Raw genomic sequence first — 26,095 nt, 5'->3', positions numbered from 1 at the left:
TTTTCCCCCTTTTTCACCTGTTAATGAAAAAGAAATTTAACGCTATACGGGAAGAGTTTCCCAAAGGATTAATAACCTTTTCAAAAACCTTTAAAGTGAAGCAGCAGGCGAAATCACCATCAAGTTAAAGCCCTTGTTAGTGACAACAGTCATCACCACATGGAGAACAGTTTTATCCCATAACTTCATGGCAGGAAACCACAACTCCCTAGTAAGCTAAGGAAATGCATATTACAAAGTAGAATGATTAACGCTGCACCAGTTGCTGTTCAAAGAGTTACGTATTATGAGCGCTTTAATAGAAACTTTAAAAAAGGTATTGTTACAAAAATCATATGTTTTCCTGGGAATATATTTGGTGCATTCTTAAACAAAAGTAATAATCTTTTAATTTTTTTTTTTTTTTGCCAGTATGGTACCACGTCACATTAGTAGCATATTGTGAATAGTCAAAGCAAATGAATGGATACAATGAGTTTTACAGCTAGCCTTCCAGAAGTGAAAGCCATGCATACACCAAGGAGTTGTGGGTAGCAAGAAAATGAGATTGTCCTGCTGATTGGATGCAGACAAGCAATGAGTAATTCAAGAGCTCACAGTCAAACAAACTGCTTGTGGCACTAGTACTTGTACCCAATTACCAGTTCAGAGAGAAAATAAAAAGCAGTTTCAGTACAGTCAGGGTGGGAAATCTCCAATTAGCACCAATTAGCGAAGTTGCTTCCTACAGCGGAATTCTGGGGCCATAAGAAGAAATAATCTCCCAGAATGCCTGGTTGAGGCATTTATTTACCAGGTGATGGGACTCCTGAAGAATAACTTGATGAGGATTTGCGCCTGTGGGACTTGAATACAGATACTACTTGGAACTTGCCTGCTCGATTTGACTGGTCAATCATAGGCTGTACTATTCTTCTTCTGGCATTAATAAACCTGAAACAGAATACAAAGAATAGCAGTCCTTTCATCAGCTTGCTTCTGTGTTTTGAGAACACCTTTGCTTTAAGTCTGACAGGATTGTAGCACGGTTACAGCAACGCCTTTTGTTTTGTATGTTTTGCTTCTAGAGTATAATTTCACTTCAAGGGATTTTCCTCTAAGTGCTCAGAAATTATAGCTGGTAACATGCTTATCTTACTAGCCAGCTTAAAGCTGGATTTGCCAGAAGGCTCTGAACAAGTAAATGGGAATGAAAACTTGTGTTAAAAGACAATTGTTTCTTTAACTTCTCAGAGCAGCTTGGAACCTGGTTAAAGTTCACAGGCTAGGAGACTTTTCCCCCTCCCTCCCCTCCATCATAGGGATTCAGCTACCCTTGCAGCTGGCCATAAATGAGGACCAGGCTTTGCCACTCTGTGCTTTCACAAGGTATTGTTAGGTCAGCAAAGCCATCAATTAGGCTGTCTGAAGTTTTATCACCAGCACAGCAGCAATAAGTGCTGGCCCAGAAAGACTTCTGCTCTTCTGCAACTCCTGCAGTTTGAGCCTGTAAAGTCAGGGGTCGCGGGGAGGTCAGTGCCAGCTGGGGGCGACCTCTGCGGCCGCCGGGGGACACCCCGAGCGCAGCACAAGGCAACTGCCAGCCATAAACCCAGGCACCTTTCAACTCGTTAGAAACAGGGAGTCACAGGTACATGTGTTTAATATTAGGCCCAAAATAACTTTTTCTCAAATCAGGTACTACAGCCGCAGTGGTTGCGGAGGCTTTTGAACGCTGGTAAAGGCAGTTAGCTGGCTACAGAGCCTGGATTTAATTTGGCGGGTAATCCAAAAATAAGTGCTTGCATATTTCTTATTAACTTAATGCACAACAATCCACACCAGCACGTACCCAGTCAAATTAATTTCACTAAAATAATTTAAAAACTTACTTATTCACACAGTTTCTTTCAAAGCAGGGCAATTTTCTATCACTCACAAGCCACGCTTGTTTTTGTCCCCCTTCTTTGTGTTTGAGAACACTTTAGAGCTTATGCACAGGTTTTGTACGCTATTTCACAGTTCAGACTTTAGTCTAGTGACCCTTAAGGAGTGCTAATGAAGTTGAATACTAGTGTTTAATCCTCTTCAGAAAAACTAACATGCCCATCATCCAAAACAGCCTCCAATAATTGCCATTGGGCCCGATCCAAAGCCCAGTGAAGTCTTTCAGTCAGTAGCCGAACACCTAAGTTCATCAGCTCATTTGCTAAATTGCTAACCTTTACACTGTATAAATGGTACAAGCCGTGTTGTGGTGCTCTCTCCCCCCCGGTTAAATTCCATCAGATAATAAAAGATGGTACATCTTCCATTACATCTGCTGTAATCACAGTTGTGGAAATTTCATTAGACAGATGCATAAATACTACAAGTAACACTAAAGGGCTCTTTTGCATCTCTCTGTTTACATCCCAGAGACATTCTTTATTCTTTAAGGAAAGTATAATTCAGTTGTCAGAAATGTCATCCTGCCTCAGAATTAGTCATGACTTCAGGTATTAAAAATAAAAACCCAGACGCAGTCAATGTACTTGTTTATTCCCCTATGACTGCAGTGCAGCGAAGGCACTTCTTTCTTTAACACCGTGATTTCTAGACGTGTTGCTGTCCTCAAAGACAAAGGTCTCCAACAGGACTTAATGTGCTTAGCTGCTTTCCAGTAACGTTACCACGCTGACCAAATGGAGTCTGACCCAAGCCTTCTCTATCCAGCATGCCTTTTATCAGCTAAAGTTAAGGCCAATAGAGATTAACAGGAAAGCCTGATAAGACTGTTTTCTCTTCCCCTATGAGCTTCTAATGGTGTATACAGATGGCAAGGTTTTAAAGAATGGAATGAACGCTTATTTAGGCCTGTAAAAAATCACAGACAACAGAACCTCCCCCACGTTTTGTCCTACGAACCTGTTTTCTTCAATCAGGCCACTCTTCAGGAAAACCAAATTGCTTTTTCGTTTTTATTTAAACCCCGACCACTTTTATTATTTACATCTGGTGGTCCCCTTATTTATGTCCCTTTCCACTTCCCTGCAAACACACCCTCACTCACAGGGCTGCAGAGCATTATGGGCCTTGGCTCTCAGCAGGAGAACTCGACACTGTCTTCAAACAAATAATTAAGGGGAAGGTTAAAGGTTCACCCAGAGGTCATATCTTTGGATACTCCTCAGAAAGTTTACATTAGTAAGAAATGGGTGCCCTCTGAAGTGTTTTTTCAATGGGTTCGCACAACAAGGCAGAACATTAAGAAAATTCTAAGTCCTGAAAGGTTTCAGGTGACAACTGCTTTGCATTTAGGAGCACACAAATGTGGATACACCATCCTAGTGTTACATATTCAACAGCCACCACAGCAAAAAGCTTTTTGGGGTGGATTTTGAAAATCCAGCCTCACCCAGCCATTCACTTCCAAAAGAACCTGGCCTTATTTTATTCCACCAACATGAACAATTCCAGCTTTTCAGTGTGAACTCCTGAGACGATTCACTAGCTATTTTGGAGATGGGAACTGAAGCCTTCATAGTGAGTCCCCTACATCTTTACTTTCTTACAGAAAAAGCAGTGATCACAATGATCACATTTATCCACTAAACTTTAGGAAAAATTCCATTTGGTTTTGATTGCTGATTTAATTATGTTTACTATGTCTTCTTCTGCTATTTTGCACATGTGCATAATTGCAGGTGCAAATGATGCCTTGTAGATAGACAATACTTTGTCTGAAGAGAAGATACATTGTCATATACTTAGATTTTCAAAGGAGCACAGAGGCTTTAGGCGTCCAAATCCTTTTGGAATTCCATTCCTATGGTTCCTCTGAAAAATCCTGGTCATAGATGGCATCAACTGTACCCATCAATAAGTATGTCTGAAAAATTACATTTGGAATGATTTGTATTTGCAAAACTGCAGGTGCAAAGCACACACACAATTCAGGTCAAGCTAAAAATCAGATGCAAGATTCATTAGCAGTAGCTACATCACATAAAACATCAGCACAGTTGGTAGACAAGAGCATAGAACATAGTGTTTGTGGTTTATTATTTATTCTTTATACTGCTCCATAAATATGCACAGTGCGTTAACAGACACATAGAAACTATAGTCCGTGCCCTAGCCTTTACCTTTTTGGGGGGCTTTTTTAAATACCTCAGGCAGCCATCTTTAGGGACAAAGTAAAGCAAAATACAGGCTTTTGCGCAGCAGTTCAGTTTGTGCATTGCAGAAGCCCTAGGATACTATTTTGGCACAAATGTCTTCAAAAGGCATTGTGAAAGACAGGTGAAAAAAAGAGACCACCAGTGCCACTATTTCCAGCATTATTTGGAACCCTATAAAAGAAGAATTCACAGCTCTGTTCCTGACACTAATTGCTTACCTTGTTCATACCCTTCACCCAGAGGCCAAAGATTGAATGGCCTGAAAAGATGAGTAAAATCTATCAACAAGACAAGGATTTCTTTGCTATTCTTTTGTTAATAGTAATTCCTATTACTTAGATGATAACAGCATTTAGGGGACCCAGTGAAGCTCAGGGTCTTTCTTCACCTCATTGCTGCACAAACTCACTGTAAAGGACAGGACTTGTCCAAAAGAACTCCCAGTCTGAATAGATCCTAGGCAAAACCTGGGGAAAAGGAGACACCTTCTCCCTGTTTGCAAGAGGGAACTGAGACGGGGAAATTAAGTGACAAGGCCAAAGTTATACAAGAGATCCTTGGCAGAGCCACACACCGAACATAGATTTTCTCAGTCCTCCTTCAGCGCTCAGTACAATCTGCTATCCATATGCTATCTTTCCTTTGTTCCCCCAGATTAGCAGTCAGGCACACTGGCAGGGGAGTGCACAGAGCGCTTACGTTGCCACTGTTTCTGCCTTACCTGCTGTGGAGATAAAGAGGGGTCATCAGCCTCCAGGGCTGTGAGTTGATACCTTCACAAGCTCTGCATTCATATGGTACTTGGCCCTCATTCCAGAATGATAAATGAGGTGTGTAATGTTGAGAAATACATGTCACTGACATAGTACATTTAATGAAAATCTCACTTCCCGCATTTTGCAAATGACAGATTACCAACCTCACTTATTCAAATAATAAGCATTTGAAATGAAAGAAGGTATTTTGTATGTTGTACTTTTTAATTGCCACCTAAAGCCGTCACATACATTTTCTATAGTCAAGATCTTGTCCTTCTCACACAAGTAGTTCTGCCAACTTCAGTGGGACAATTTATGGAAGCAGAGCAAAGATTTGGTTCAAAATGCATGACAATTTCAACTTTCAAAAGAAGCTATTTGCCTTTCAAGCATTTTTATCTGCTTCCAGCAAAAAAACAGTAGAGTAGTAAAGGTACACTAGTGAATATGCAGTGTAGTCTGGTGATTTGGTAGCCTCAGTCCTAATTGGTCCTTACCATTGCTAATTAGCATGATAATATAATCTAAAGAGATGCATTTAATTGCATTTCTTCAAGTAGAGCCTTGGTTTTCTTTATCCAAAATAAACATGTATTCCGTATTTTATAGGAAGTCCTGTAATTAATCTTCTTTATATTTTTATCATATTTTATCTCAGGTCATATCATATGATGTTAAAGTCACATTTGCATAATACATTGTATTTTTATGATAAATAACATTCAGATAAAATTACAAAGAAATATTTAGGCAAAGTGCAAAAGAGAATAAACAGCAAATACAGATCTCTCAGTCTGGCACATTCAAAACCAATTTTGTTGTTTGCATTGTCTTTTTTGTGCATACTATGTGTTTCAAAATGCTATGACCTCTCCCTAAATTAATCTAAACAAGATCAGTTCTTGAAATAAACTATTAGTGGCTGTACTGATTGGTACTCAGAATTACAAACATCTCCAGCTTTACTCTAAGGTTATCATGGAAAATTCACACCAAGTACGTAAGGTCACAACAATCTGGTTTCTGGAGGATGAATAACACATATGCCCAGGAAACTGCAACTCCTCCCCAGTCTGGAGTCTAACCAGAAAACTCAGGCAGAGAAAGGTATTTAACTCCAATCACTTGTCTATACACCTGCTCTGTCCTGTAAGATGAACTTGTGCAAAATTGAACTGCTCCCGAGCAGCAGATATTAAATTTCTTATTTTGAGAAACTGAGGGACAACATGGAGCCATGTAGTGCCACTCTCAGAACTTCTCTCTATATTGGTCTTTAATCTGCATTTCCACTTAAAATATACACCTCAAAAAACGGAGTGTTAAAATATGGCATTTATTTAACAAATCACCCACTGCATAAATGGTCTTTCAATTCTTTACAAGAAAAAAAGAGAAAGAAACACATTTGTGAGATGTATTCCTTCTCAGTTCTCTAAAAGGGTTAATGAGTTTTGCCTTAGATTGGCCTGCGAAGGCATTTCTGCCCATTCACTTGAAAAGAACATAGATACTGAATGGATATTGTCACAGACTTAGTCACAGCAATATTAAAAATAATAATGACAATAATAATAATGATATAGGGTTAACATTGCTCATTGTCCGACCTATAAATTTTCAAATTTTCAAAATTATTTAGGTATCTACAGGGAAAAAATAATTGTCTAGAGAGTTTTCAAAAACTTGGCAAATCTAGATGAGAACCTACGCTCTTATTAATCCCAGGTAAATGGGAGTTGAGCTTAATGAATAAATAGTGTTTAAGCACCTGCTACATTTTTTTTGCTGAGCAAGAATTTAAAAATATATTCTAAAAAAAAAATCCAAACATTTTCACCTTTGATGGGAAAAAAAATCTTTGCCTAAAAGATATTTCAGAATTTGGAAAATGAACATGTCAGGGTTTAGTCCAAGAGTGTGTTGCACTGATCCTTTGCTGCCTAAGAACACCCCAATATTGGTGGAAAAATAACCAATGAAATGTTATATATGAGTCACAAAAAATGTTTTCGTAAGTAACCTAGAAAATTACTTTTTTGCACCATCTGAAAGAATCATCTCAGAAGTCCTGTGTTTCAGAGCAGTCTGAAAGAATGCATTTGAAAAGACAAAATGTGCCGAAACTCTTTGATCCATAAATATTTGTGTATATATATATTTCCTCTCTGTAGCCATCTTTGTCTATCACCCAAACTTTCATCTAAACAAGTGAAATCTAGTTATCTTAGCTTATTTAACTTCTCCCTCCAGCGTGTATTCTAAACTGACAGAATTAGGTTTAGGTGTCCTTTTGCATGCGTGTGTACAAAAATGGTTGGAAAAAACCTTGTTTATGCTTCACTGAATCTATGCCACACCTGGTTACCAACTCGTATTTGCAGCATTCCTTACAGAAAAGTAGGGAAAAAAAAAAAAAAGGTGAGTTTGTCACTTGGAAACGAGCCATCTAAAAAAAGGCTCCCTTAAGTCATGAACATTGAGAAATGGAGTCAGTTACATGATTGGTTTTCAAAGCGAGAGGGAGGGACAGGCAGGTTTATTCCCTGACAAAACTTTACACAGGTTTGGATAACCTTGTTAAAGTAAGGGGCTCTGGAGGTGTTCAAACTGACTTTCTTAAGCTAATTTAAATATCTCACATATCTCATAGGTGTGAATCAAAGGACCGAAGTCAGCATCCATGCTCAGAGCGCATCTAAACTAGATGCCTAAAATAGCCTGAGGCAGGTACGAACAGTCCCAAAGATCTCTGCCACAACTTGTATGTTTATGTTGGCTTTTCTAAAGATACCGTATGCCGTTTGGAGTTGCCAATTGTTCAGAAATCATGCAACTGCCCACCCCACAACTGTGAGACCGTCTTAAAAAGTCAGAAATTTAAATAGCATTTTTCTTTGTATTTACTTCCTGGGTTTTTGAGTTGTTGTGTCACATTATGTTAAGCTGTTCTCCTCAGTCACAAAATCTAGAAACTTACTCGAAAGATTTTCTCATAATCATTGCCTCCTGGAGCTGGTACTCTAAGTTTAACATGAAATAACTTGAGCCTTGTGATAAAATCATGAGAACTGGCAACGCTGGCATCTATTCACCTCAGAGAAAATACATATCTTTAAACACGTAACTCTTGGTTACCAGGTTACCTTTTTGGAGCATAGGAAAGTGGTTTGGCTTCTGCCAAGAATCTGATGTTTCACAGGGTAGCACGTACACTGAAACTGCAAACGGCGTGGAGCTACACTTGTTTATTCCCTGCGTCAGGTGTTTGTACACATGGACCATATTGGGATCTTGCCTTGGGGTTTGGTAGCAAGACAACGCAACCTTTCTCATACAACATAAGACAGACGGAGGAGCGAGGCCTGGGAGATGACAGGACTCGCTCGGGATTTTCACGCCCCGCGCTGCCTCCCCTCCTCCCTGGTCTCCACCATCGGCAGGCCGGCACCTCAGAGCCGCCAGCGCCACAGACAGAGCGCGTTTGCTCCCAGGGTCAGTATTTACTAATCCTGGTAAAAGACCAGATGCTAATCCCGGCTGTGAGCCGGCCTTGCCCCCTCCCCAACCCAGCGGGCGCCCTCCCGCCGTAGGTCTAGTGTGAGGCCCGGAGGTGGAGCAGAGCCTCTGGGGTGCCTGGGGGCGGGGCCTGGGGCTGGCAGGGGCGGGGCCTGGGCTAGCAGCCAGTGGGCAGGGCAGGGCGTGCCCCCAGGGGCGGGGCGCCGGCAGCCAGCCCGAGCCGGTCTGGGCTGGCCTGGGCAGTCTGGGCTGGCCCGAGCCGGTCTGGGCTGGCCCGGGGCGGTCTAGCCTGGCCCACAGCAGTGTGGGGCAGTTTGGTGGCGCATGGCCATGGTGATAGGCCGCGCTCTGGCTGTCTGTGGGCATTTGTCCCCTGGGACAGGTGTGCGCACCTCAGGCGGTTTTCTCTGGGCGTGCCCCTGCTTCCGCTGAGGGTTTTTTTTTACCCAAAACGGGAGCTCGTTCTATGACTGAGCTGCGTTTTTCCTTGGTGCAAACGTGTAAGGGAAAGGGGATCGCACTGCCCTGGACGGCGAGTACGCCATGAAACCCTGCAGAGAGTAAGAGCCAGTTGCAAGAATAAATCTGTTAGCACGAAGCTTAATGAGGAATTCCTGCTGCACGCACGCACACACACAAAGGGATGGGCACAGGTTTTCTTACAAGCTTTCAAAACCCCTTAACTTTAGTGGAAAAGTATCATCCTTTATTCCTCTTGGAATTCTGACTGATAATAAACACTATTCAGTGAATGTAATCACACCTGAAGCTTCATAACAAAACATCCCAGCAGGTCATGATTTCTTAAGCAATGCCTGTTACTCTTTCAGAATGCCATTCATGCACAGTTATTTATCATGCACCATAAAAATGATCTTTTAAAGATACTTGAAAAAAGGGAGGAGACAAACAGACATACTTCCTTTGCTATTCATATCTTAAAGATAAAATGCAAAGTCAATAGACATAAGTTGCAGTATATAACCTCATCCTGTACTTGATTTATTGCAGATGGGAATCAACTAGAAACTGAATTTCTTTGAAATTTTTACTACTGACATTAAAATTCCAGGTTTGTATACATACATCTTTTGGAGATCCAAATACAATTTTAGCTGATTTGGCATGCACTGTGATTTGCTGGCACTCAGACATCCATGTTAAAGGCAGATACCAGACCTCCTATAAAATGTTAAGTAACTCATGAACTTAAAGATGTGTTAATTTATCATATAATTTGTCAGAGGACGAAACTTTCAAAACTAATGAGGGTCCTACAGTTTTGAAAACATAATCAGCTTATCCAGCTTCTGACACAGGAGTTGAGGAACCTAGTTTTAGGTAACCTTTTCAAAAAAAAAGTATAGTTTCATAATATCACATTAAAGTGACTTACACATATTTTTAACTGTTTCATGCTGAGTTTTCTAGCCAATTCTAAATTGACCTGAAAAGGAGAGTTGTCAACAAATTTAACATCTGTTTAGCTGCCCTGATCAAATTAGATTAAGGTATTAATTCTCCTTCTTACTTTTCAGGGGAAACTACCTAAGTAGCAACTGGCCAAAAATGCGTAAAGGTGTTTAGCAATTATGTACTGGGTAGGTTTGAAGAGATCAAGGTGCACTCGCATGTCCTGTGCTATGGATATCTGATTAGCTTGTCATCCACTCTGAGGAAGATGTAGCCCAACTCTCCTATGCTATGTAACAGGCCAGCTGTTAGCTGTCTGTCAAGCACCTAAAGTGGACAAGTAGTCCAGGAGCAAAAATGTCACTCCTTTGATCTGGCAAGGAGCAGCTGCTGATTTATAGAGTAGGACTTTGTTCTTCCGTTCTATTTTACTTTCTTTCCTAAGGCAGAACCACAAAATCCAGCAGAAAAAAAAAAAAGTGCCGTTCTCTGCAACATCAACAAGCTCTGACAACTGCAACAGGGTTTTTCTTGGCCCTAACAAAGCTCTCAGGCATCTCCTTTGACGCTCACCTTTTTTTTCCTTCTTCTTTTTGCAATGCGGTAGTTATTGTTTAATTCAGCTTCTGTAAATGGAATGGACTGTGGCCAGCAAGCCTGGGGCATAAACACACCTGTATGAAAGAAGCCTTATTGTAGCAAGCATCTACAACCAACCTGCACATGCACTACCAGTTCGTGAGTTCAGAAGGAATGTTCCATTTTCCCTGACAGCAAATTTTGCCTTAAGATAACAATTTTTGTACCCACTGTCCTGTCTTAACTATGAGGCGTGTACACTTTTTCATTGTTATTAAAATCTGAAGGAAAAAAGTGTTAGGCTGGGAAATATGTATTTTTCTCTCTGTCAACCAGTGGACCTCAGGAAATTGGATCTGAACAGCCTATTTTTAAGAAAAAGCAGCCAAAATAAATTTATAGAAATGCAATACTGAAAATTTGAGAACTACTGATTCTAAACATGCTGCTTCTGTTTCAGAGAAAGTGATGCAGTCGTAGCCAGCTCCAGGTTACAATGTTACAGGTTCTACCCAAAAAACATTTTGGAAGTATTAAGTAAGCAATAGGATTTGATGCAACTAATCAGACTGTGACAGTGCGAGCCCAGAGCACATGTTCTGTTCAGTTCTTTTAGAATAGACAGCTGTTGAGCTCAGCAGATTCTGTGAGGTGATCAGTACACTCTGCTGGCTGTTAAATTCCAACCTCTCCTGTAGAAATAAGCGGGGAGTTTTCTCTGCCCCTTTATTTCCTTTCTGACTGTTTTCAAGTTTATTAACCAAAAAAGCCCAGAACAAACCTATAGGCCACAAGAAAAGGCTGCAGTACAATGCTGCTGAGCTGGAGAGCAAAATCTTGTGTGTTTACAGATGGGGAGGGGAAGCATGCAGCAAGCTGAGTATTTGACCTTGGTATGTGTCTACACACAATCTATGTTCACACTTCTTTAACTTTAAAAATAGAGAAAAAGGTTTACAAAAACAAAGATGGGAAGAGGTGATTGTGGTGGGGGCGACATCATGAGTACAGGATATTTTGCATATGTGTTAGCTTGTGGAAATAAATAAGAACTATTACAGCCAAGGCCCTAAGGGAGGCAGGAAAATGATGATGTACAGGATAGTATAAAATGATATATTAAAAACTGTGCTGTCAGTGGAACAATAGAATATTAAGCAAAAGTCCATAATAATTGGCAGATATTTAGCTCTAGACATCTTCCTCTGGTTGGTGGGTACTAAAGCATACGTGAGAGGAAAGAGAACTAGTTAGTCAATTAGAAATAATGGGCATAAATAATACACTATGTATAAATATATACACACACTCCTATGTTACAGCACTTACACAGATACACCTAATCACCTCTCAGTAAGTCGTACTTACATGGTGGTCCCTTGTGTTTTGCTCTTTGCACTGTTTGGTTATTGCAGATTCAGCTCTTGTTAATCTTTCTCTCTGTAGATACAGAATCATGTTCCTTTTTCCCCGCTGATTATTCCAGTACTGGTGGCAAGGCTTTATCAAACCAAAGGGTCTGACAGCTTAGCAGCTAAAGATGTATCAACCCTACAGGCACAGGTGAGACTGCCAGCCAGGCCATGCCATGCTATGACGGAAGTATCAGCGTAAGTATGGGACAGCTGTATTATTTCAGTGTGCTAAAACCAAGAGGTAATTATACATATCTTCCCAATGTCATGCTGATGAATCCTTTACTCTGTCTCATCCCATTTTGTGCTCTCTATATCCCATAGGAATCAGAGGAAAATGCTTTAAGAACGTTATGGAGAGTTTGTTAGTATTTGAATGTGTTTCACGTGCCCCATCTTAGCTACTGTAAGCCAAACTGGGCTAGAATCAGGGAATGGAAAATTAAAAAAAACACTGTGGATCAGTCTGTGCTGCCTACCACCCCATACCCAAGGTTCCTACACTTTCTGACCAGTCCTTCATCATCCCCAGGGCTCAGCCCTTGCTCCCCCATCCACCTTGCTGACTCACCAGAGGTAACTGCAAAGCTAGCAAGTCAGCAGTAAAGCTCATTGGTGCTCTGTAGGGGTCTTAGATGGCCAAATATGCTATGATTGAGGGCATGTATATGAATGTTGCACCACCTCTCTGTTCTCTCTGCTGTCTCCATTCTTCTGAGCAAGCTAAGGACTGAAACCGAGGAGGTTTGTGCTGTCTGAAGTACTTGGAGGGGTGGACTCATATGGCCATACTGAGCTGGCTTATGGGCAGAGCAAAGCATCGTGGGAGCCACGTTCAGGTTCCCTAGCTAAAGAGGGGACTCTTCATGTTTTTTGCTTTTTTTCCATTAAAGGACAGCTAGCAAGAGAAATATTTCTTAATATAGTCATTGGCACTTAAATATCTCATGTGAAAAGTAAATCATACACAAAAAGGAACTCGAAACTGAACACATATTTCTTCAATGAAAACCGGCCAGTTCTGTATTGTGTTCCACTATCCCATAGTTTGCATACAATTGAGATATCTGTTACGAAATGAAACTCAGTCTATACAACCTATCTAATATTTATCTTTCTGTATGAGAGCAGTTTGGATTCTGTGTGAGATCTTACATAATTTTAATAACTGGTTGCTGATGGATTTCAATATTAACTCTGACTGTTCTGACTGGTACAGTGTTGAGTCTTAATTTTCAGTAGGACTTCACCAATTGTTCTTGTACTGCGTAGGGGTGAAAGCACCTAAAAATATGTGTAGAAACCTGCATTTGAGTCCATAAAACTAGTAACTACAGGGCTGAATGCACCAATCTGCTTATTGCTTTAGCCTGATCCAGTAAAACACTTGGATGTATTAGGAAAATTTTCAAAATGACCTCGTCCTATTACCAAAATCATCATAAGACCTGTAAACCTGGTCTTCGTGTTCACTGAAGTCCAGACTTAGAAGGCAATATTAGCAAAAGGACCCTGGACACTTTGGTGTCTAATTTGTAGGTGATCTGCTACTGAGGAAACTCCTGTCTCTAGTTAGATGTTCCGGGAATCACTGGAAGATGGGCTTAGATACCTAACTACCTTTTTTTAAAAGAACCCCTTCACTTCACACTGAAAGTGCCTAAATTCTTCAGGTGGGTAGATTTCTGCTTTTTAACATCCACTCACATTAACCTTTTCGGTGCTGCATATATGTGTATCATAACAGCTAATTACTTTCTGCCATAACCAAGCTGTATCTCTGAGTTAGAGGGAGACGCTTACATCCATTCCTATGGATCCTTTTATGAGAGACATCTAAGACAAGTCTGCTCTTTCTTGTAACCATACGGATAAAGATCACTTTCCTTTATAGCCAACACCATAATTATTTGAATATTTATCTGGAAAGAAGGAGATCAAGTTTTGGCTGCCTATACTGCTTGATCTGGAACAAAGACTTGAGCATAGGTAAGGCCCACATCTTAAAAGAATATCTGAATCCCTAGGGTGTTCAGTACAGTAAACAAAGCTCTTTCAGTTCTCATTCTGAAGATGTTCCACCTTAAGTAAGTAATTATACAGTCATTGTAATTAACCAGACTTAACTCTCACACATCTTAAGTTGGAGCCCTAACCAACAGGCTGTACAGTCAAGCCCTTATTCTTACTTAATTCTACTCTAATGACTAGTTCGTTACATACACAACAGAATTGGCAGTCAGAAGAACAAGAAAGGCGTGATAGGGAAGAAGAGTAAAAATGGAGCATTATATTCAATAGCCCATTGACTGGGAAACTCAACTCACTTGGAACACTTAAGACGTTGATTCAAATCAAAGCCAAGAGAAGACCTGCAAACATATATCCTATTTAACAAGTGAATCTTTTAGCCAATGAGCCATTGAGTATAACACTTCCTCTACCTGATTTGCCTCTTTTGTGTAAAGGTTGATACAGCGGAGGTATGACAAGATTTTGCTGGCCCCTGGAGAGATACACTGAGGCAAGGCTAATTTTGTGTTGAAGGCTGTGTGTCGCTCTGGAACATGTTTCTGTCTATCACCATATCTGTGTGTGTTCCAGCTCCTGTGTCCTTGGGGTCCATATATAAAATAACTATGGGCAGGGCAATATCTTACTTTGTGATACTGCTAGGGCTATAGTTGCAATTTTCTCACTTATATCACATTCTAAGCAGTTTTGTGTGTGCTCACCAACAGAAACAAGTATATGTGGGCCAAAAGTTTTTAGGTACCTCGGGGCTGGGCAGCAGCTAGGTGAGGATGTTGGAAAATTCAGTGATGGCTAAAGATAAGTTTAGCTTAAAATAAAAATTGCAATTTTTTTGCTTAATACTAGTGTACAACTCAAATGATATACATATCTAACAAACATATTCATGAGGAAATATTTTGTATCTGTTACACGGGTCTTTTGTCTCTTATTTTAATTTATTCATAAGCCAATATAATAATAATAATACTTTCACAAGAAATTCAGTCCGAGTTTTAGAATACCTTTAACTAAACTTTGAAAGAAACAAAATAGGTTCAATAGAAACATAATGTAAAATTTAAAAAGTCTGTGAAAAGAGAGGAAAGTGCTCCAAATTAGCATGCAATATCTTCAAGCTAAATAGTTGAGCAATATACTTGTGCACATAATAATTTAAAAATAAATTTAATGAGCAATTCACTATAAATAAAAATAATAACAATGTTTTCATTCTAATTTGGGGTCCAAACTGAGGAAAACACAGGAAGATAAATCAGCAGTCAGAAGAGGGAAAGTTAATTTTTGTTTTTCCCTTTGAATAATAAAAATTATCAATTGCATGTGTACGTTTGTAAGAGCAGTACATGCTTTTAATTTAAGAGTATAAATACCTGTAATATGTAACTATTTTAGAGAGCAAATATAACATTATACCTGTAACCTTTTAGCATGACAAAGTTTAAAAAAGAATAATAAAAGCAAAAGAAGCAAGCACCCATTGACCAAAGCATCAAAACACTTGCTCTCCTAAAAGCCATATGAACTAGTAAAGGGGAGTTAGTTTCCATTTCCTTTTCTTGATTCTTCCACAGTTGCTATATCCAGTCTTTCCAATGTGACTATATTATCATCCACAAAATTTTTAGCATCATCGTAATCGTAAAAGATATATTTTATATCTTTATAAATCACACGAGGCTTAGCAGACCCTGGTAATGCCACATCTGCTTTAATCCCAGTAAATTATAGCCTAAAACAGCATAGCCTGTGGTGTCTCACCTGAGTTCTCAGAGACATTTCAGGAAATGCATTAGCTCTGTGATTCAGTGAAATATATACAAAGAAATACAGTGGTCAATAGCCAAAGAAAAAATTAGCACTCTAACTGGGTTTTGACAGAAGCCTGATTTGAAGAATCTGAGTCTATTTTATATACGTCCCTTAATCACCAAACAATTCTGCCGAGATTAGCCGTCCGTATAAAAAAGCCACCTAATTTCTGAAGCCTGATAACATGTATTCAGAGTCAAAGAATTCATATATCTAGAAGACCTGTCTTCCTCTGGTGGAAGAAACTAGGGCCTGTGGAGCAACAAATACAAAAACATCATATCAAATTCTGCATCCTAATTTTTAACACAAATCTCATAATTCCCTCCTTGTTGGGGCAGATCTGTTATCAAGAGGTGTCCCTATTAAGACTGGTGGCTACACTTCATTTTCAGGTGTATTAAATTCAAGTAAAAAAAATGGTGAGTGAAACTTTTTGTGAAAATGTTTTGCATCTAGACCGAAAAAAGCCATACTCTTCCAAATTTATCCCAAGTGCTACCAAGATCATGAACTGGTTTTCCAATATAACGCAGTTCTATAATAACTACTTAAGTATACCATATGATATTAATCTTTCTCGTGAGCTCAGCCCTAAACTAGTTTCAAGGCGAGAAATTAAGAGGTACATACAAGGCAAAGGAAAAAATATATGAATAGCCAATGATAAAGAAAGGCTCTTTAGATGGGAGATATGATAGAGAGAAAGGATTTTTCAACTGAGATTGCAGAACAGAAGGGAGGGCAGTATTAGATGAACAGAGAGAGCAGAGAAGAGAATAAGAAAAAAGAAACATCTATGTTGAAGAAGGTTTTGACATCATTTAAAAAAAACAATTTTGAAATTGATCCAGAAAAGGATGGTAGAAGGCTGCTGAAGTGCCTGAAGTAGGAGGTGATTTTGATGTATGTGTGAGAGGGAAGCATCAGTATTTGGCACACTGAGGGGCATGAAGAACTGGGACTTAGTGTCCCAAGGGAAGGGAACTACAATAGTTAAGGTGAGAAAAAATGAAGGCACAAGCATAAATGACATACATGATTAATTCTGTTGAAGTGGGAGTAAGAAGAGAGGCAAGCACTGGAGATGTGAGAGAAAGATCCACATTAGGAATTGCATGTGGATTTTGGGCAGTGAGAACAAACGTGTGCGGAGTCCTAGAGGAGTACAGAGGAGTAAGACTTGTATTTAAGGGTGTCCAAAATAGTAATGTTGCTGTGAGGGGTTCTATGTGAGTTTTGTTTGCCAGCTTATAAGCCCATCTATATAAAGTGATTAAAAAGAAGTGATATAAAGTATGAACTTTTTAAAAATAATTCTCTACTTATTGTGATAGTCAAGCAATCTCTGCAATAGTTGCAGCTGTGGCTGTTCCATCTTATCAGTACTTTTAAATCTCTTATAGCCATTAACGTGAAGCTTTTCACAGTATTCTAACATGATGCTCTTAAAGTCATCACAACATAGCTAGATTTTGGAACAGAAAATGCAAATATGGTCCTGATAAAGCCCTCTAAAGTTTATTAAAAACGTAGTAGTTTTGAACAGTTTATTACAATCTGTAATCAGTATTGTTCTTCATAATACAGTCTGAAGATCCAAGTCCCGAAATAATATACAGATGAGTATATATGTGAGAGGGTGTCATCACATCAGTTGTTTAATCCTAATTGTTGTTTGCATTGTGCAAAGCGCAGAGTGAGCTTTTACTTATGACTGTTTTAAATAGTATCTGCCTCCCTTCAACTCTCCAAAAGACTCCAGGTTGAGGTTAGCACAATAAAGAGCTTTATTTCTCTAAGCAACATTGTCATTCAGACTGACAGCACCCATTCAGTCACTGGGGACTAAATAAAAAATATATAAAAAAAAAAAAGAAAGAGAAGGACTTGACTGTTGGACTTACTGACTCCTGAAAGGGCAGCTACACTATCATTACCACCAAGCGCATACAACCTGAGCTTGATGTTGGCCTGCTTAAAATTACTATTTGCTATGAAGGGTTGGCAAAGCAATTTATAAAATGATGGGGTAAAAGTAAGTGAAGCCCCATTAAAAGCTTTTCCTTTCCTTTAAACAAGAGTGAACAGAGTAGGACTCTTTGTCAGTTTGACCCATTTATTACCTTTGTACATTTGCCTTTATTAACATCTATTAGCTGATTAGATTTCCCTTAGAAGTAATTGGGCATCATTAGATAATTGTATCACTGTGGCTTCTTATTGGGGAAAGGTATTAAATCCAAACACTTAAGATACATAAAACCAGATGCATGTAACTGTCTGTCTGTCCATCTGTCCACTCAAGAAACCTTTGCATATTTTTAGAAAATTTAAAGTAGTTATGCAACTCAAAAACAGAGAGGACTTTTTAAAGAAGGAAAATGCACTCAATTAAACAGGTGTCAAAATTATTTTCCTGTCAACATCCACACTATCCATGACACAGTGATGTTGTGTAATCATTCCTATGGAATACTGGTTCTCAGAACCATAATGAGTTGCTATTAGAAAAAGCAGGGAAGTAGTATCCCTACAGAGTTATCTTCTAAATTATTTATACTTGCAACACTTTCACATAATGGCAGTTTTAAACTCAAGTAAACAAAGCAAACCACACAATAAAGAGAGGGGAAGAGAATGTACAGAAATCCTTTCTAAATGCGAGTAGATAGAAAGGTGAGTCAAACAAACTAATCAGATTTAGTTTCTTACACAAATCCTCATGAGGTTTGCAATAACATCAAAGCTTTTGGGGGTTGTGCCACCTTGATAAAGGATTGAACGGCAGTATATCTGATTTATCTCTCACATCTAAAATGTAAAGGAATGCAACTTTATTTGTCTGGTGCAAGTTTGCTTATTGTCTTTGAAATTCCACAGTGGACCCCCCACAAAAGGCTTAGCTATCAGAAGGGTGCCAATGACAGCAGAGCCTCATGTCGCTGTGTTATATTCATCCCCTAGGCTATGGTGTTAGGTTTGCTAAGGAGTCTGGGGTTTGTTGCTGTTTTTGTACAACCTTAGCATTGTAAATTACTTACTCTACTTTCCACACTTGCCTTCCTAATACAGTGTAATGATTAACACTTTAAGAACTCAATACTTTTCAGAAATATCAAGATGAGGTGTATTCTTTTAAAAATGTACTCCTGCCAAATACAAAGTCCGCTCATTGCAGAGAGGACGTGGGTGAAATCTGAAGACCAGATAGCTCAAACTGATTGATCTAACGGTCTCCTCCTGGTCCTAAACTGTTTACACTTATGAACATATAAAGACATTCCTGTTCACTTTCCATTAATTAATCCATGAAGTTTTGTTTTAACCATCAAAACAAATTCCAGGTGAAATTGCTGTTTTATTAACTTATCAAGCAGCTAAATGTAGTTATTTTAACAGTAAATTTCTATTCCACAAAAAGAAAGAAAAAATATGAGGCGTATTTCCTCCCCCCTTCCTCCTGTAAAATGACTGTGTATCTAAATATTGTCAGCCTTTTGTCAATCACAATACAAATACGTTTTAAAAGTATACACTTATTCTGAGTGCCCCTGTTTCTGTGCGTTTGGATTATGGCACCTAAAATAAACACACAATGAAAATGTTGGCCTTCTTTTTAAGCAAAGTGACCCTTATATGTACAAAAAATATGATTTGACTTATACTATTACTTCAGTTTCACACTAGCACCCCCTTTGATTGTAGTGGAGTTACATTAGTTTTAAAATTGGAGTAAGTGAATAGTGGATCAGGCCCTATATTCAGACATATGTTTTCCACTAGATAATGGCTACTTATATATTTATGAATTTTAAAATGCTTTTCAATTCAGCTATCATTGTTACTATGTGCAGGAAGTAAAGAAGTAAATTGCAACCAAGCTTTTAGGGGTTTATTCCCTCATGAAGCACTTGTATTGTGAGTGTCAGGGGAGGGCAACTGTATAGTGCCCTCTACATAATAAATGACACTGTTGAATATTCTTAAAGTAATGTCTGTGTGCATGTGGTTTGGGGGACTGGACTATTATCTATTGCCTTTTAAGTTCCTAGATATTATGCCATCATTTCCTCAACCCAACTTCACAGAAAGTTTCAAAGAGGTTTAAGTTAACTGAATCTATTCTGTCATGACCACCCATAGAAACAGCGAGTACTCACACGGCTGTAAACAGGTTTCAGGCAAATGTGTAACTCCAGTGTCAATTGGAATTATGTGCAGAGACTCAGAGCAGAAATAGTATATTGCTCTCTGCTCCCGAACATGACAGTCATAATAAAACTTAACCTTGACATTCCTTGCTTTCTTCAACCACAGCTAAAAATGCTGTACACATTTATACCATCTAATGAACCAGCCATTAAAATGAAACCACAGATCTATACCAATAGATTATCAGGAAGAAAAGTGTGAACACTTGCTCATTGTAGTATCATGGTAGTTACAAAGAAGAAAGTCCTAATAGATCATAATCTTCATCGTTCTGCAACAGTAGGGGAATGTCTACCAACAGGCGTCCCATCAGCTACTAAAATGGCAGTTTGTGAACTGGATAGTAAAAACATGCAGTGAAAAATCCCAGGGTAGAGAAATTCTGACTGACCACGGTGAATCTGGAAAGAAAATTACAGATGCTTATTTTACTAACCTTGATGGCGATACAAAGGAAGGACAGACTACTGACTGAAGTAAGGGGTTAGGATTCAAGAGATTTGTGTTTGATTTCTGGATCTGCCACATGTTTTCTTTATTAACATGTGTAAACCACTAATTCTACATGGTGACTCTGATTATGAAAAGAAATGAGGATATAAGACTTGGTTCCTCAGCATCAAGTAGGCAAAGAAAGAGCAGGAATGAGTGGAGTTTAGACTTGACTCCTTTCCCACCCCCACTCCCTTTAAGCTAATGAAATAACCAGCAATGAAATGATAGCAACATATAGTGATAGTGCTCAGTAATGAATACATATCACTGTAATGAGCAAGGGCAAACTAGGAAATTGTGCTTTTGCTAGGCCTCAGAGACATTTTCCATGTTACTCCTACAGTTTTACTACAAATCAAACCCCACCTGAAGCTCAGTTTCCTATTAATATCATATTAATTATTATTTCTCCATTTCACCTCTCATTTTCCTTATGTTGTGAGGATGCATTTTCTATTGTTTTAGGTAAAACAACAATAAGGAGTACAAAAATATTTAGATACTAATATAGCCATCCTTTACACTGCACAGGATTTACCTTCCTCTGATTGAAATTCTGATGATGGCTGATGGCCTGATTACACTAGTTGCAATTACTAGAGTCTAGTTTAAAATTTATTCTGCAACTGCTATTCACATGTAACGCTTCAGAAGTCTTTTTAAGATTATTTTAATGTGGGATAATTAGCCTGATATTTAAGAATTCTAATCTCATATAAATACTCAATCAAAACACATATTTTCCTGTGAGCTAAAAATGCCTGGATTTCAGTTTTGATTCTCAAAAGAATGTTATTGTTCCTGCAGGACGTGCAATGGAACATAAAAGAGCACTTTACCTCACCACTTGAATTGGATGAGTTTTTTTCCCTCTTTTTTATTTGTTTTTGAGTGTTTAATTGATTATTGTTGTCTGGGTTTTTTCCCCATCATCTTTATCTTTTCCTATGTGTGTGAATTTACAGCTTTTGAAAAAACCCCAAAAAAGTCCTGCTGTCCTTATACTGTGCTTCTCATTTCATCTGCTGAGAACTCCTCAAAGGAAAAAAAATAGTCATTTTCAATTTCAGGACCCATTCAATTATTGGCCTGTCTTTGGGGACTACCCATGAGGATGACAAATAATGCTGACTCTATGATGTGTACTCCAAGATCCAGCTATTCACTTCCCGCAAGCCACAAAATAAAAGCTGGTAATCAACTTTTGGCAAATACTGATATGAACTGGACTAGAATTCCTGAATGAGTTTGCAAATGTTTAGGCATATGAAATCCTTTCTTTTCCATAAGATAAACAATATATCAATGTGGCAGACAGAAAAATTACCATGTCCTCATGAGTTCTTTGGTCAATGCCTCCCTCAGAAAATGGAGAGGAAAGAGAAGGAGAAGTAAGAATCCCAGGAAGGAATCTCACACCTTTGCAGACAGCAAGAAGAGGAAATTCTAACCAGTCATCAGAAAGAAGAGGAAAAACCAGCCACTGAAAGTGGGAAAGAAGGGACCCCGCAACACACAAGTAAAGGAAGAGCTTATCATACTTCCACAACTGTGCACTGCAAAGTGGGGCACATAGAGTGTTTGTTTGTTTTTTAAATACATTTGTGGGCAAAACCACATCTTTGCCAAGGAAAGAAAATTTAAACCAGAGCAAATAGAAATCGGAGAGCTTCATTATCCTGTTTGAAGAGGAGTTATTAGAGCCTGGTTTAAAAAACAAAGAGAAGAACATTGATGTAGGTTCAAAGACTGTGGCAGAGGGCAGAACAACTATTTTTATCTGATTCTGATGAGGAAATATATAAGCTTCTGTGCATTTTGGTTCACCTCAATCCTATTTAGTTTTAATTCAGGCCTATTTATTTGGATTTCTTTCAAATATGTTTACTATTAAGCAAATACACTTGAAACGCTTTGTAACAGGTGGCTCATAGGAAAACACTTCCCATCAGCTGTCTATGAAGTGAATAATGTGGAGGGGAATGGTAAAGCCAATTCACTCTGGCTTCTAGTGAAAGAAGCAACCTTCCAAAGGCCAACAAAAGAGTTAGAGGTAGAAATGAGTTGCAGTGGCAGGATCCAGGAGTTTCCAGGGATGCAGTTCTAGGCTCATCAGAGGAACCTTCTGATTTATTTGATATTGATATTATCTGCTTGTTTTTCAGTGATTGGAGAAAAGAATCTCAGAGCCCTTTTCTGATCACTCCAATGTCATCAGAGTACTGTGTTTCCACTGATACAACTCATGCTTCCTGTAGCTTGTGTCTCCTTAAAAATAATTTCATGTTCCTTGAAAACAAGCTCTCAGTTAATCATACTGCTGTGCAAAATCATGGGCAGAGTAGACTGTCAGAGACCAAGAAAACATGGGTAGGGGTATTGCTGGGAGAGAGGCTGTAGGAATATTTTCCCTTTGTGTTGTCTCCATGGTGGTATACCCTGCATTACTACTGTACCACAGTTTGCTTAAATTGGTAAGTGGTAAAGTCACAGATACACTGGAGACAATTCATATGCCCAGAATTTACTGGAGTATACAGTCATAAAATCTGTGCTCTGAAGTCAAGATAAAATATTTGTATCAGCTATATGTTTTGTAGTATAGCTTCTAGATACTTTTCTCTGCAATTTCACATGCCGGTGAAGAGCATAGACAGACTGTAACACCTCTATGGATCTGCAGATATCTGCAATCATCTGCTATTCTCTCCATATCATGACACATGAAGAAAGGATGGGATGGACAGAAATTGCTACAGTCCCTCAGCTAGACAAGAGGGGTTCTTTCCTTCCGCATTTTCTGGAAACTCTGCAGTATCTCTATGTACTGTCCAGCAAATGCTGTTTCAGTAACTTACTACAACTGCTATTTGAGGACCAATTCAAAATTCATTGACATCTATGGAGAAACTGCATTTTATTTCTGCAGGCTTTGAAACAGGAACATGGAGGAACCGAAGGAGAGGTTAAAGGAATGAAACCACTTTGAAAATGTCATCTTAATCTGCCAGCTCCTAACCCCCTCCTCACTTATATTACCTATCCAATGCCCCAATGTGACATTCCAGGAAAGTCAGAGAATGAAGCAGCAAAGCACTTTTATATTTAGGAGAAAATGATTTTTTCATGTTTTTATGTTATTTTTATGCTTTTACGCCTAACATATTTTAATGCTATTTTTATGTATTTTTATCTTGCTCTATAATATATTGTCATACAGCAGGAAAATACACTAGCATGAGATTCCAACAAATGGCTTTTGCAGTTTTCAGTAGTTTACCTTTATTACTTCAGTGCTTAATTACTTAATGTTTTAACACTTCTGTGGAAGCACACAGCTCCATCTCAGTGTTAAAGTCTTTACACTGTTCACAGGGTGAATCCGCTTGCTTACTTCACTGCTAATTCTTATTGTTAGAAAGCCAATGCAGACTGTTATAATCTTCTTAAGTGACTGCATAATTTAGGGGCCAGATTTCCAATGCTATCGATGGACCTAAAACAGACATGTGCTTTGTGGTATTTATAAAAGCATGTGAGGGCCATTTGAAATTGACCCACCATTCCTTATGACACATATATGTATGCAGTGCACAGAGAGCTTTGCATCTCTGCTAGAGCTTCTATGAGCTACTGTATTATGAATAATATTTCTAATAATTAGGCATTCTGGACCATTTGTCAAAAAAAAGGAGAACCAAAAGTTTCTGAGTAAAGTTGTAGGAAATATTTGCAGTGAACGTAACCACATAAAACTAATCTAATTCTGCGTTCCAGCAGAAAAGATAAATCTCAGCACAGGTTCATAGAGAGATTCTGGACTCATCTTTAATTTTGCATTACCATATATAATATTTCAGAACTGAAAGAAATATCATAGCCAAACTCAAGCTCAAACCACAGCCCTGCTTCTGGATTTGTCTCTGCTTTTTAGAGAGAAACAAAATTTAACATTTGAAATAAAAGTTTTTATATATAAAAATGAGCATTTAGTCATGTGGCTGAGGAAGAAAGCTCCTCCTTAGAGGTGCTTTTGTGCAAACGGGGCTCTCCAGAACTTGGATGTGCCAAAGACTGTTAAGACTTGCTCTCCCTGATTTAGCAGTTTATTTAAGCATGTTCTGTCTATAAGCACATAGATAACTTCATTAATATCCATGAGACTACTTACATACTTAGGCAGGTGCTATAACAGCGTAGTGGAGTTGGGCATCATCTGAAGAATGAATTTTGAGAATATTTGTTCCTGAACAAGTCAGCCAACAGTCATTTCATTTAATTTTTTTTTACTAATCCAAACTATTTTGTCCTTTGTGTGTGTGCAATGTTAAGGACATTCTATATGGTTATGAAGTTAAAAGAAAAACCCACATTTCTTTATGAATATATAGAACAGAAATATTCCCAGGGCCTTCCAAAGCACTTAGCACCTAGTTTACAGGACATTGCACTTATCAGCATAAAGTCTATATATTAAATGCAGTGGTATTTAAAAAAAAAAGGTTCATTCCATGTAAAATGGCATGCGCTTCCTATGGAGAGAAAATAGAGTCTCTTAAAGGCACAAAATGAACAAGGTCAGGCATTGTAAAAACCTGTAGAAACTTTTTTTTGGGTTTGATTTGCATTGAAAAATATCAAGTGAAATACAGCACATTTTCTATTGTTCGATAAAAAAGGGTGTATAAAAAACCCCTTCAAAATGTCATCTTTTGAGAACCACAATGAAAATGAATTTTTAATAAGGTTTGCCTCAGTGAGATCTAACTTGGCCAAGAAGACATTTCTACAATGCAAGTGCAATACAGAAGTTTGACTTGAGAAAATCTGTATAGACTGTGAATTACATCCATCATTGAATTAGGTAAAGAAAATAGAAGAAAAGGAAGAAATGCTATATTCCAGTAGAAAACAAAGAACAATTGCAATCTATTTAGGGCACCATGCACATTCTAGACTATAATTTTCCTGATTCTATATAAATGCTACTCTATAATGACCCAAATTTTGCAAATCCTTTCTCCTTCCATCTACAGCTTTTAAGATAAAACGCAGAATTTTCTTGTCTCTACCATCTTTAAATTTACCCATGCTCAGCAGAAGGTTAACATCAGTCTCTTATGACTTTGTTTTAAGGGTATAAGAATAAAAGCACATCAAAGCATAATCTAAATCTTCCAATTTCTCCTAGTGCTCAGTTCCACCTGGAAATTGCTCTTTTATCACTGGTAACATCAGACTAATGAGCTCAGCATTCCAATTTTATCCTCTAAAAAGAAAGAAAAGTAAGGGAGCTGAGTCTTCAGATCACTGTGTTCTGGATTATTCAGTTTTATATATTTGTCAGTAGACAAGACTGCCTCTTTGAAAATTCCAACTTGGGAAAATTTTTGCCAAGCCAGCATTCCTGGTTCTTCACTGGCCAGCATTTTGGGCACAAATGACAATTCATGCAAAGAGAGTGTAAAATACCCTTGGTATACTCTTTGTTTAATAGCTATTGGTTTTTGTGTGCACTAAGTGGGGAAGTGATCACACTAGGTGCAGAACATTTACAAATCAGCTTTAGTGATAAGCAGAAAAATTTTAGCAGGGCACGTGCCTCTTAGGGTTCTCATGTTCTTCAAGCACTTCTGGTCTTCATCTTTCACTTATTTCTGATGCTAACGGGTAGGAAAAGCTAATTCTACCCTTATCTTTCCAATGGCCAGAT

The 26,095-nt window shown here is 38.5% G+C and overlaps 1 protein-coding gene across 7 annotated transcripts in view; it reads right to left on the bottom strand.

Moving 5' to 3' along the window:
• MEIS2 (Meis homeobox 2) overlaps positions 1-26,095 on the bottom strand; it is a 173,009-nt gene that overhangs the window by 5,731 nt on the left and 141,183 nt on the right. For 4 of the 7 annotated variants that reach the window (XM_068946316.1, XM_068946314.1, XM_068946315.1 and 1 more), the window contains exon 10: positions 875-933. In XM_068946316.1, the coding sequence (XP_068802417.1) occupies positions 875-933 (59 nt within the window). Of the gene's footprint in view, positions 1-874; positions 934-10,405; positions 10,507-17,184; positions 20,289-26,095 lie in introns of those variants that run through there. The other 3 variants (XR_011141546.1, XM_068946320.1, XM_068946318.1) reach the window with 3 other exon arrangements.

This window comes from Struthio camelus, chromosome 5 (assembly GCF_040807025.1).
Source record: "Struthio camelus isolate bStrCam1 chromosome 5, bStrCam1.hap1, whole genome shotgun sequence".
Taxonomy (NCBI): Eukaryota; Metazoa; Chordata; class Aves; order Struthioniformes; family Struthionidae; genus Struthio; species Struthio camelus.
Note: the sequence above shows the minus strand (reverse complement) of the source record. Positions and strands in the feature narration are given on the sequence as shown.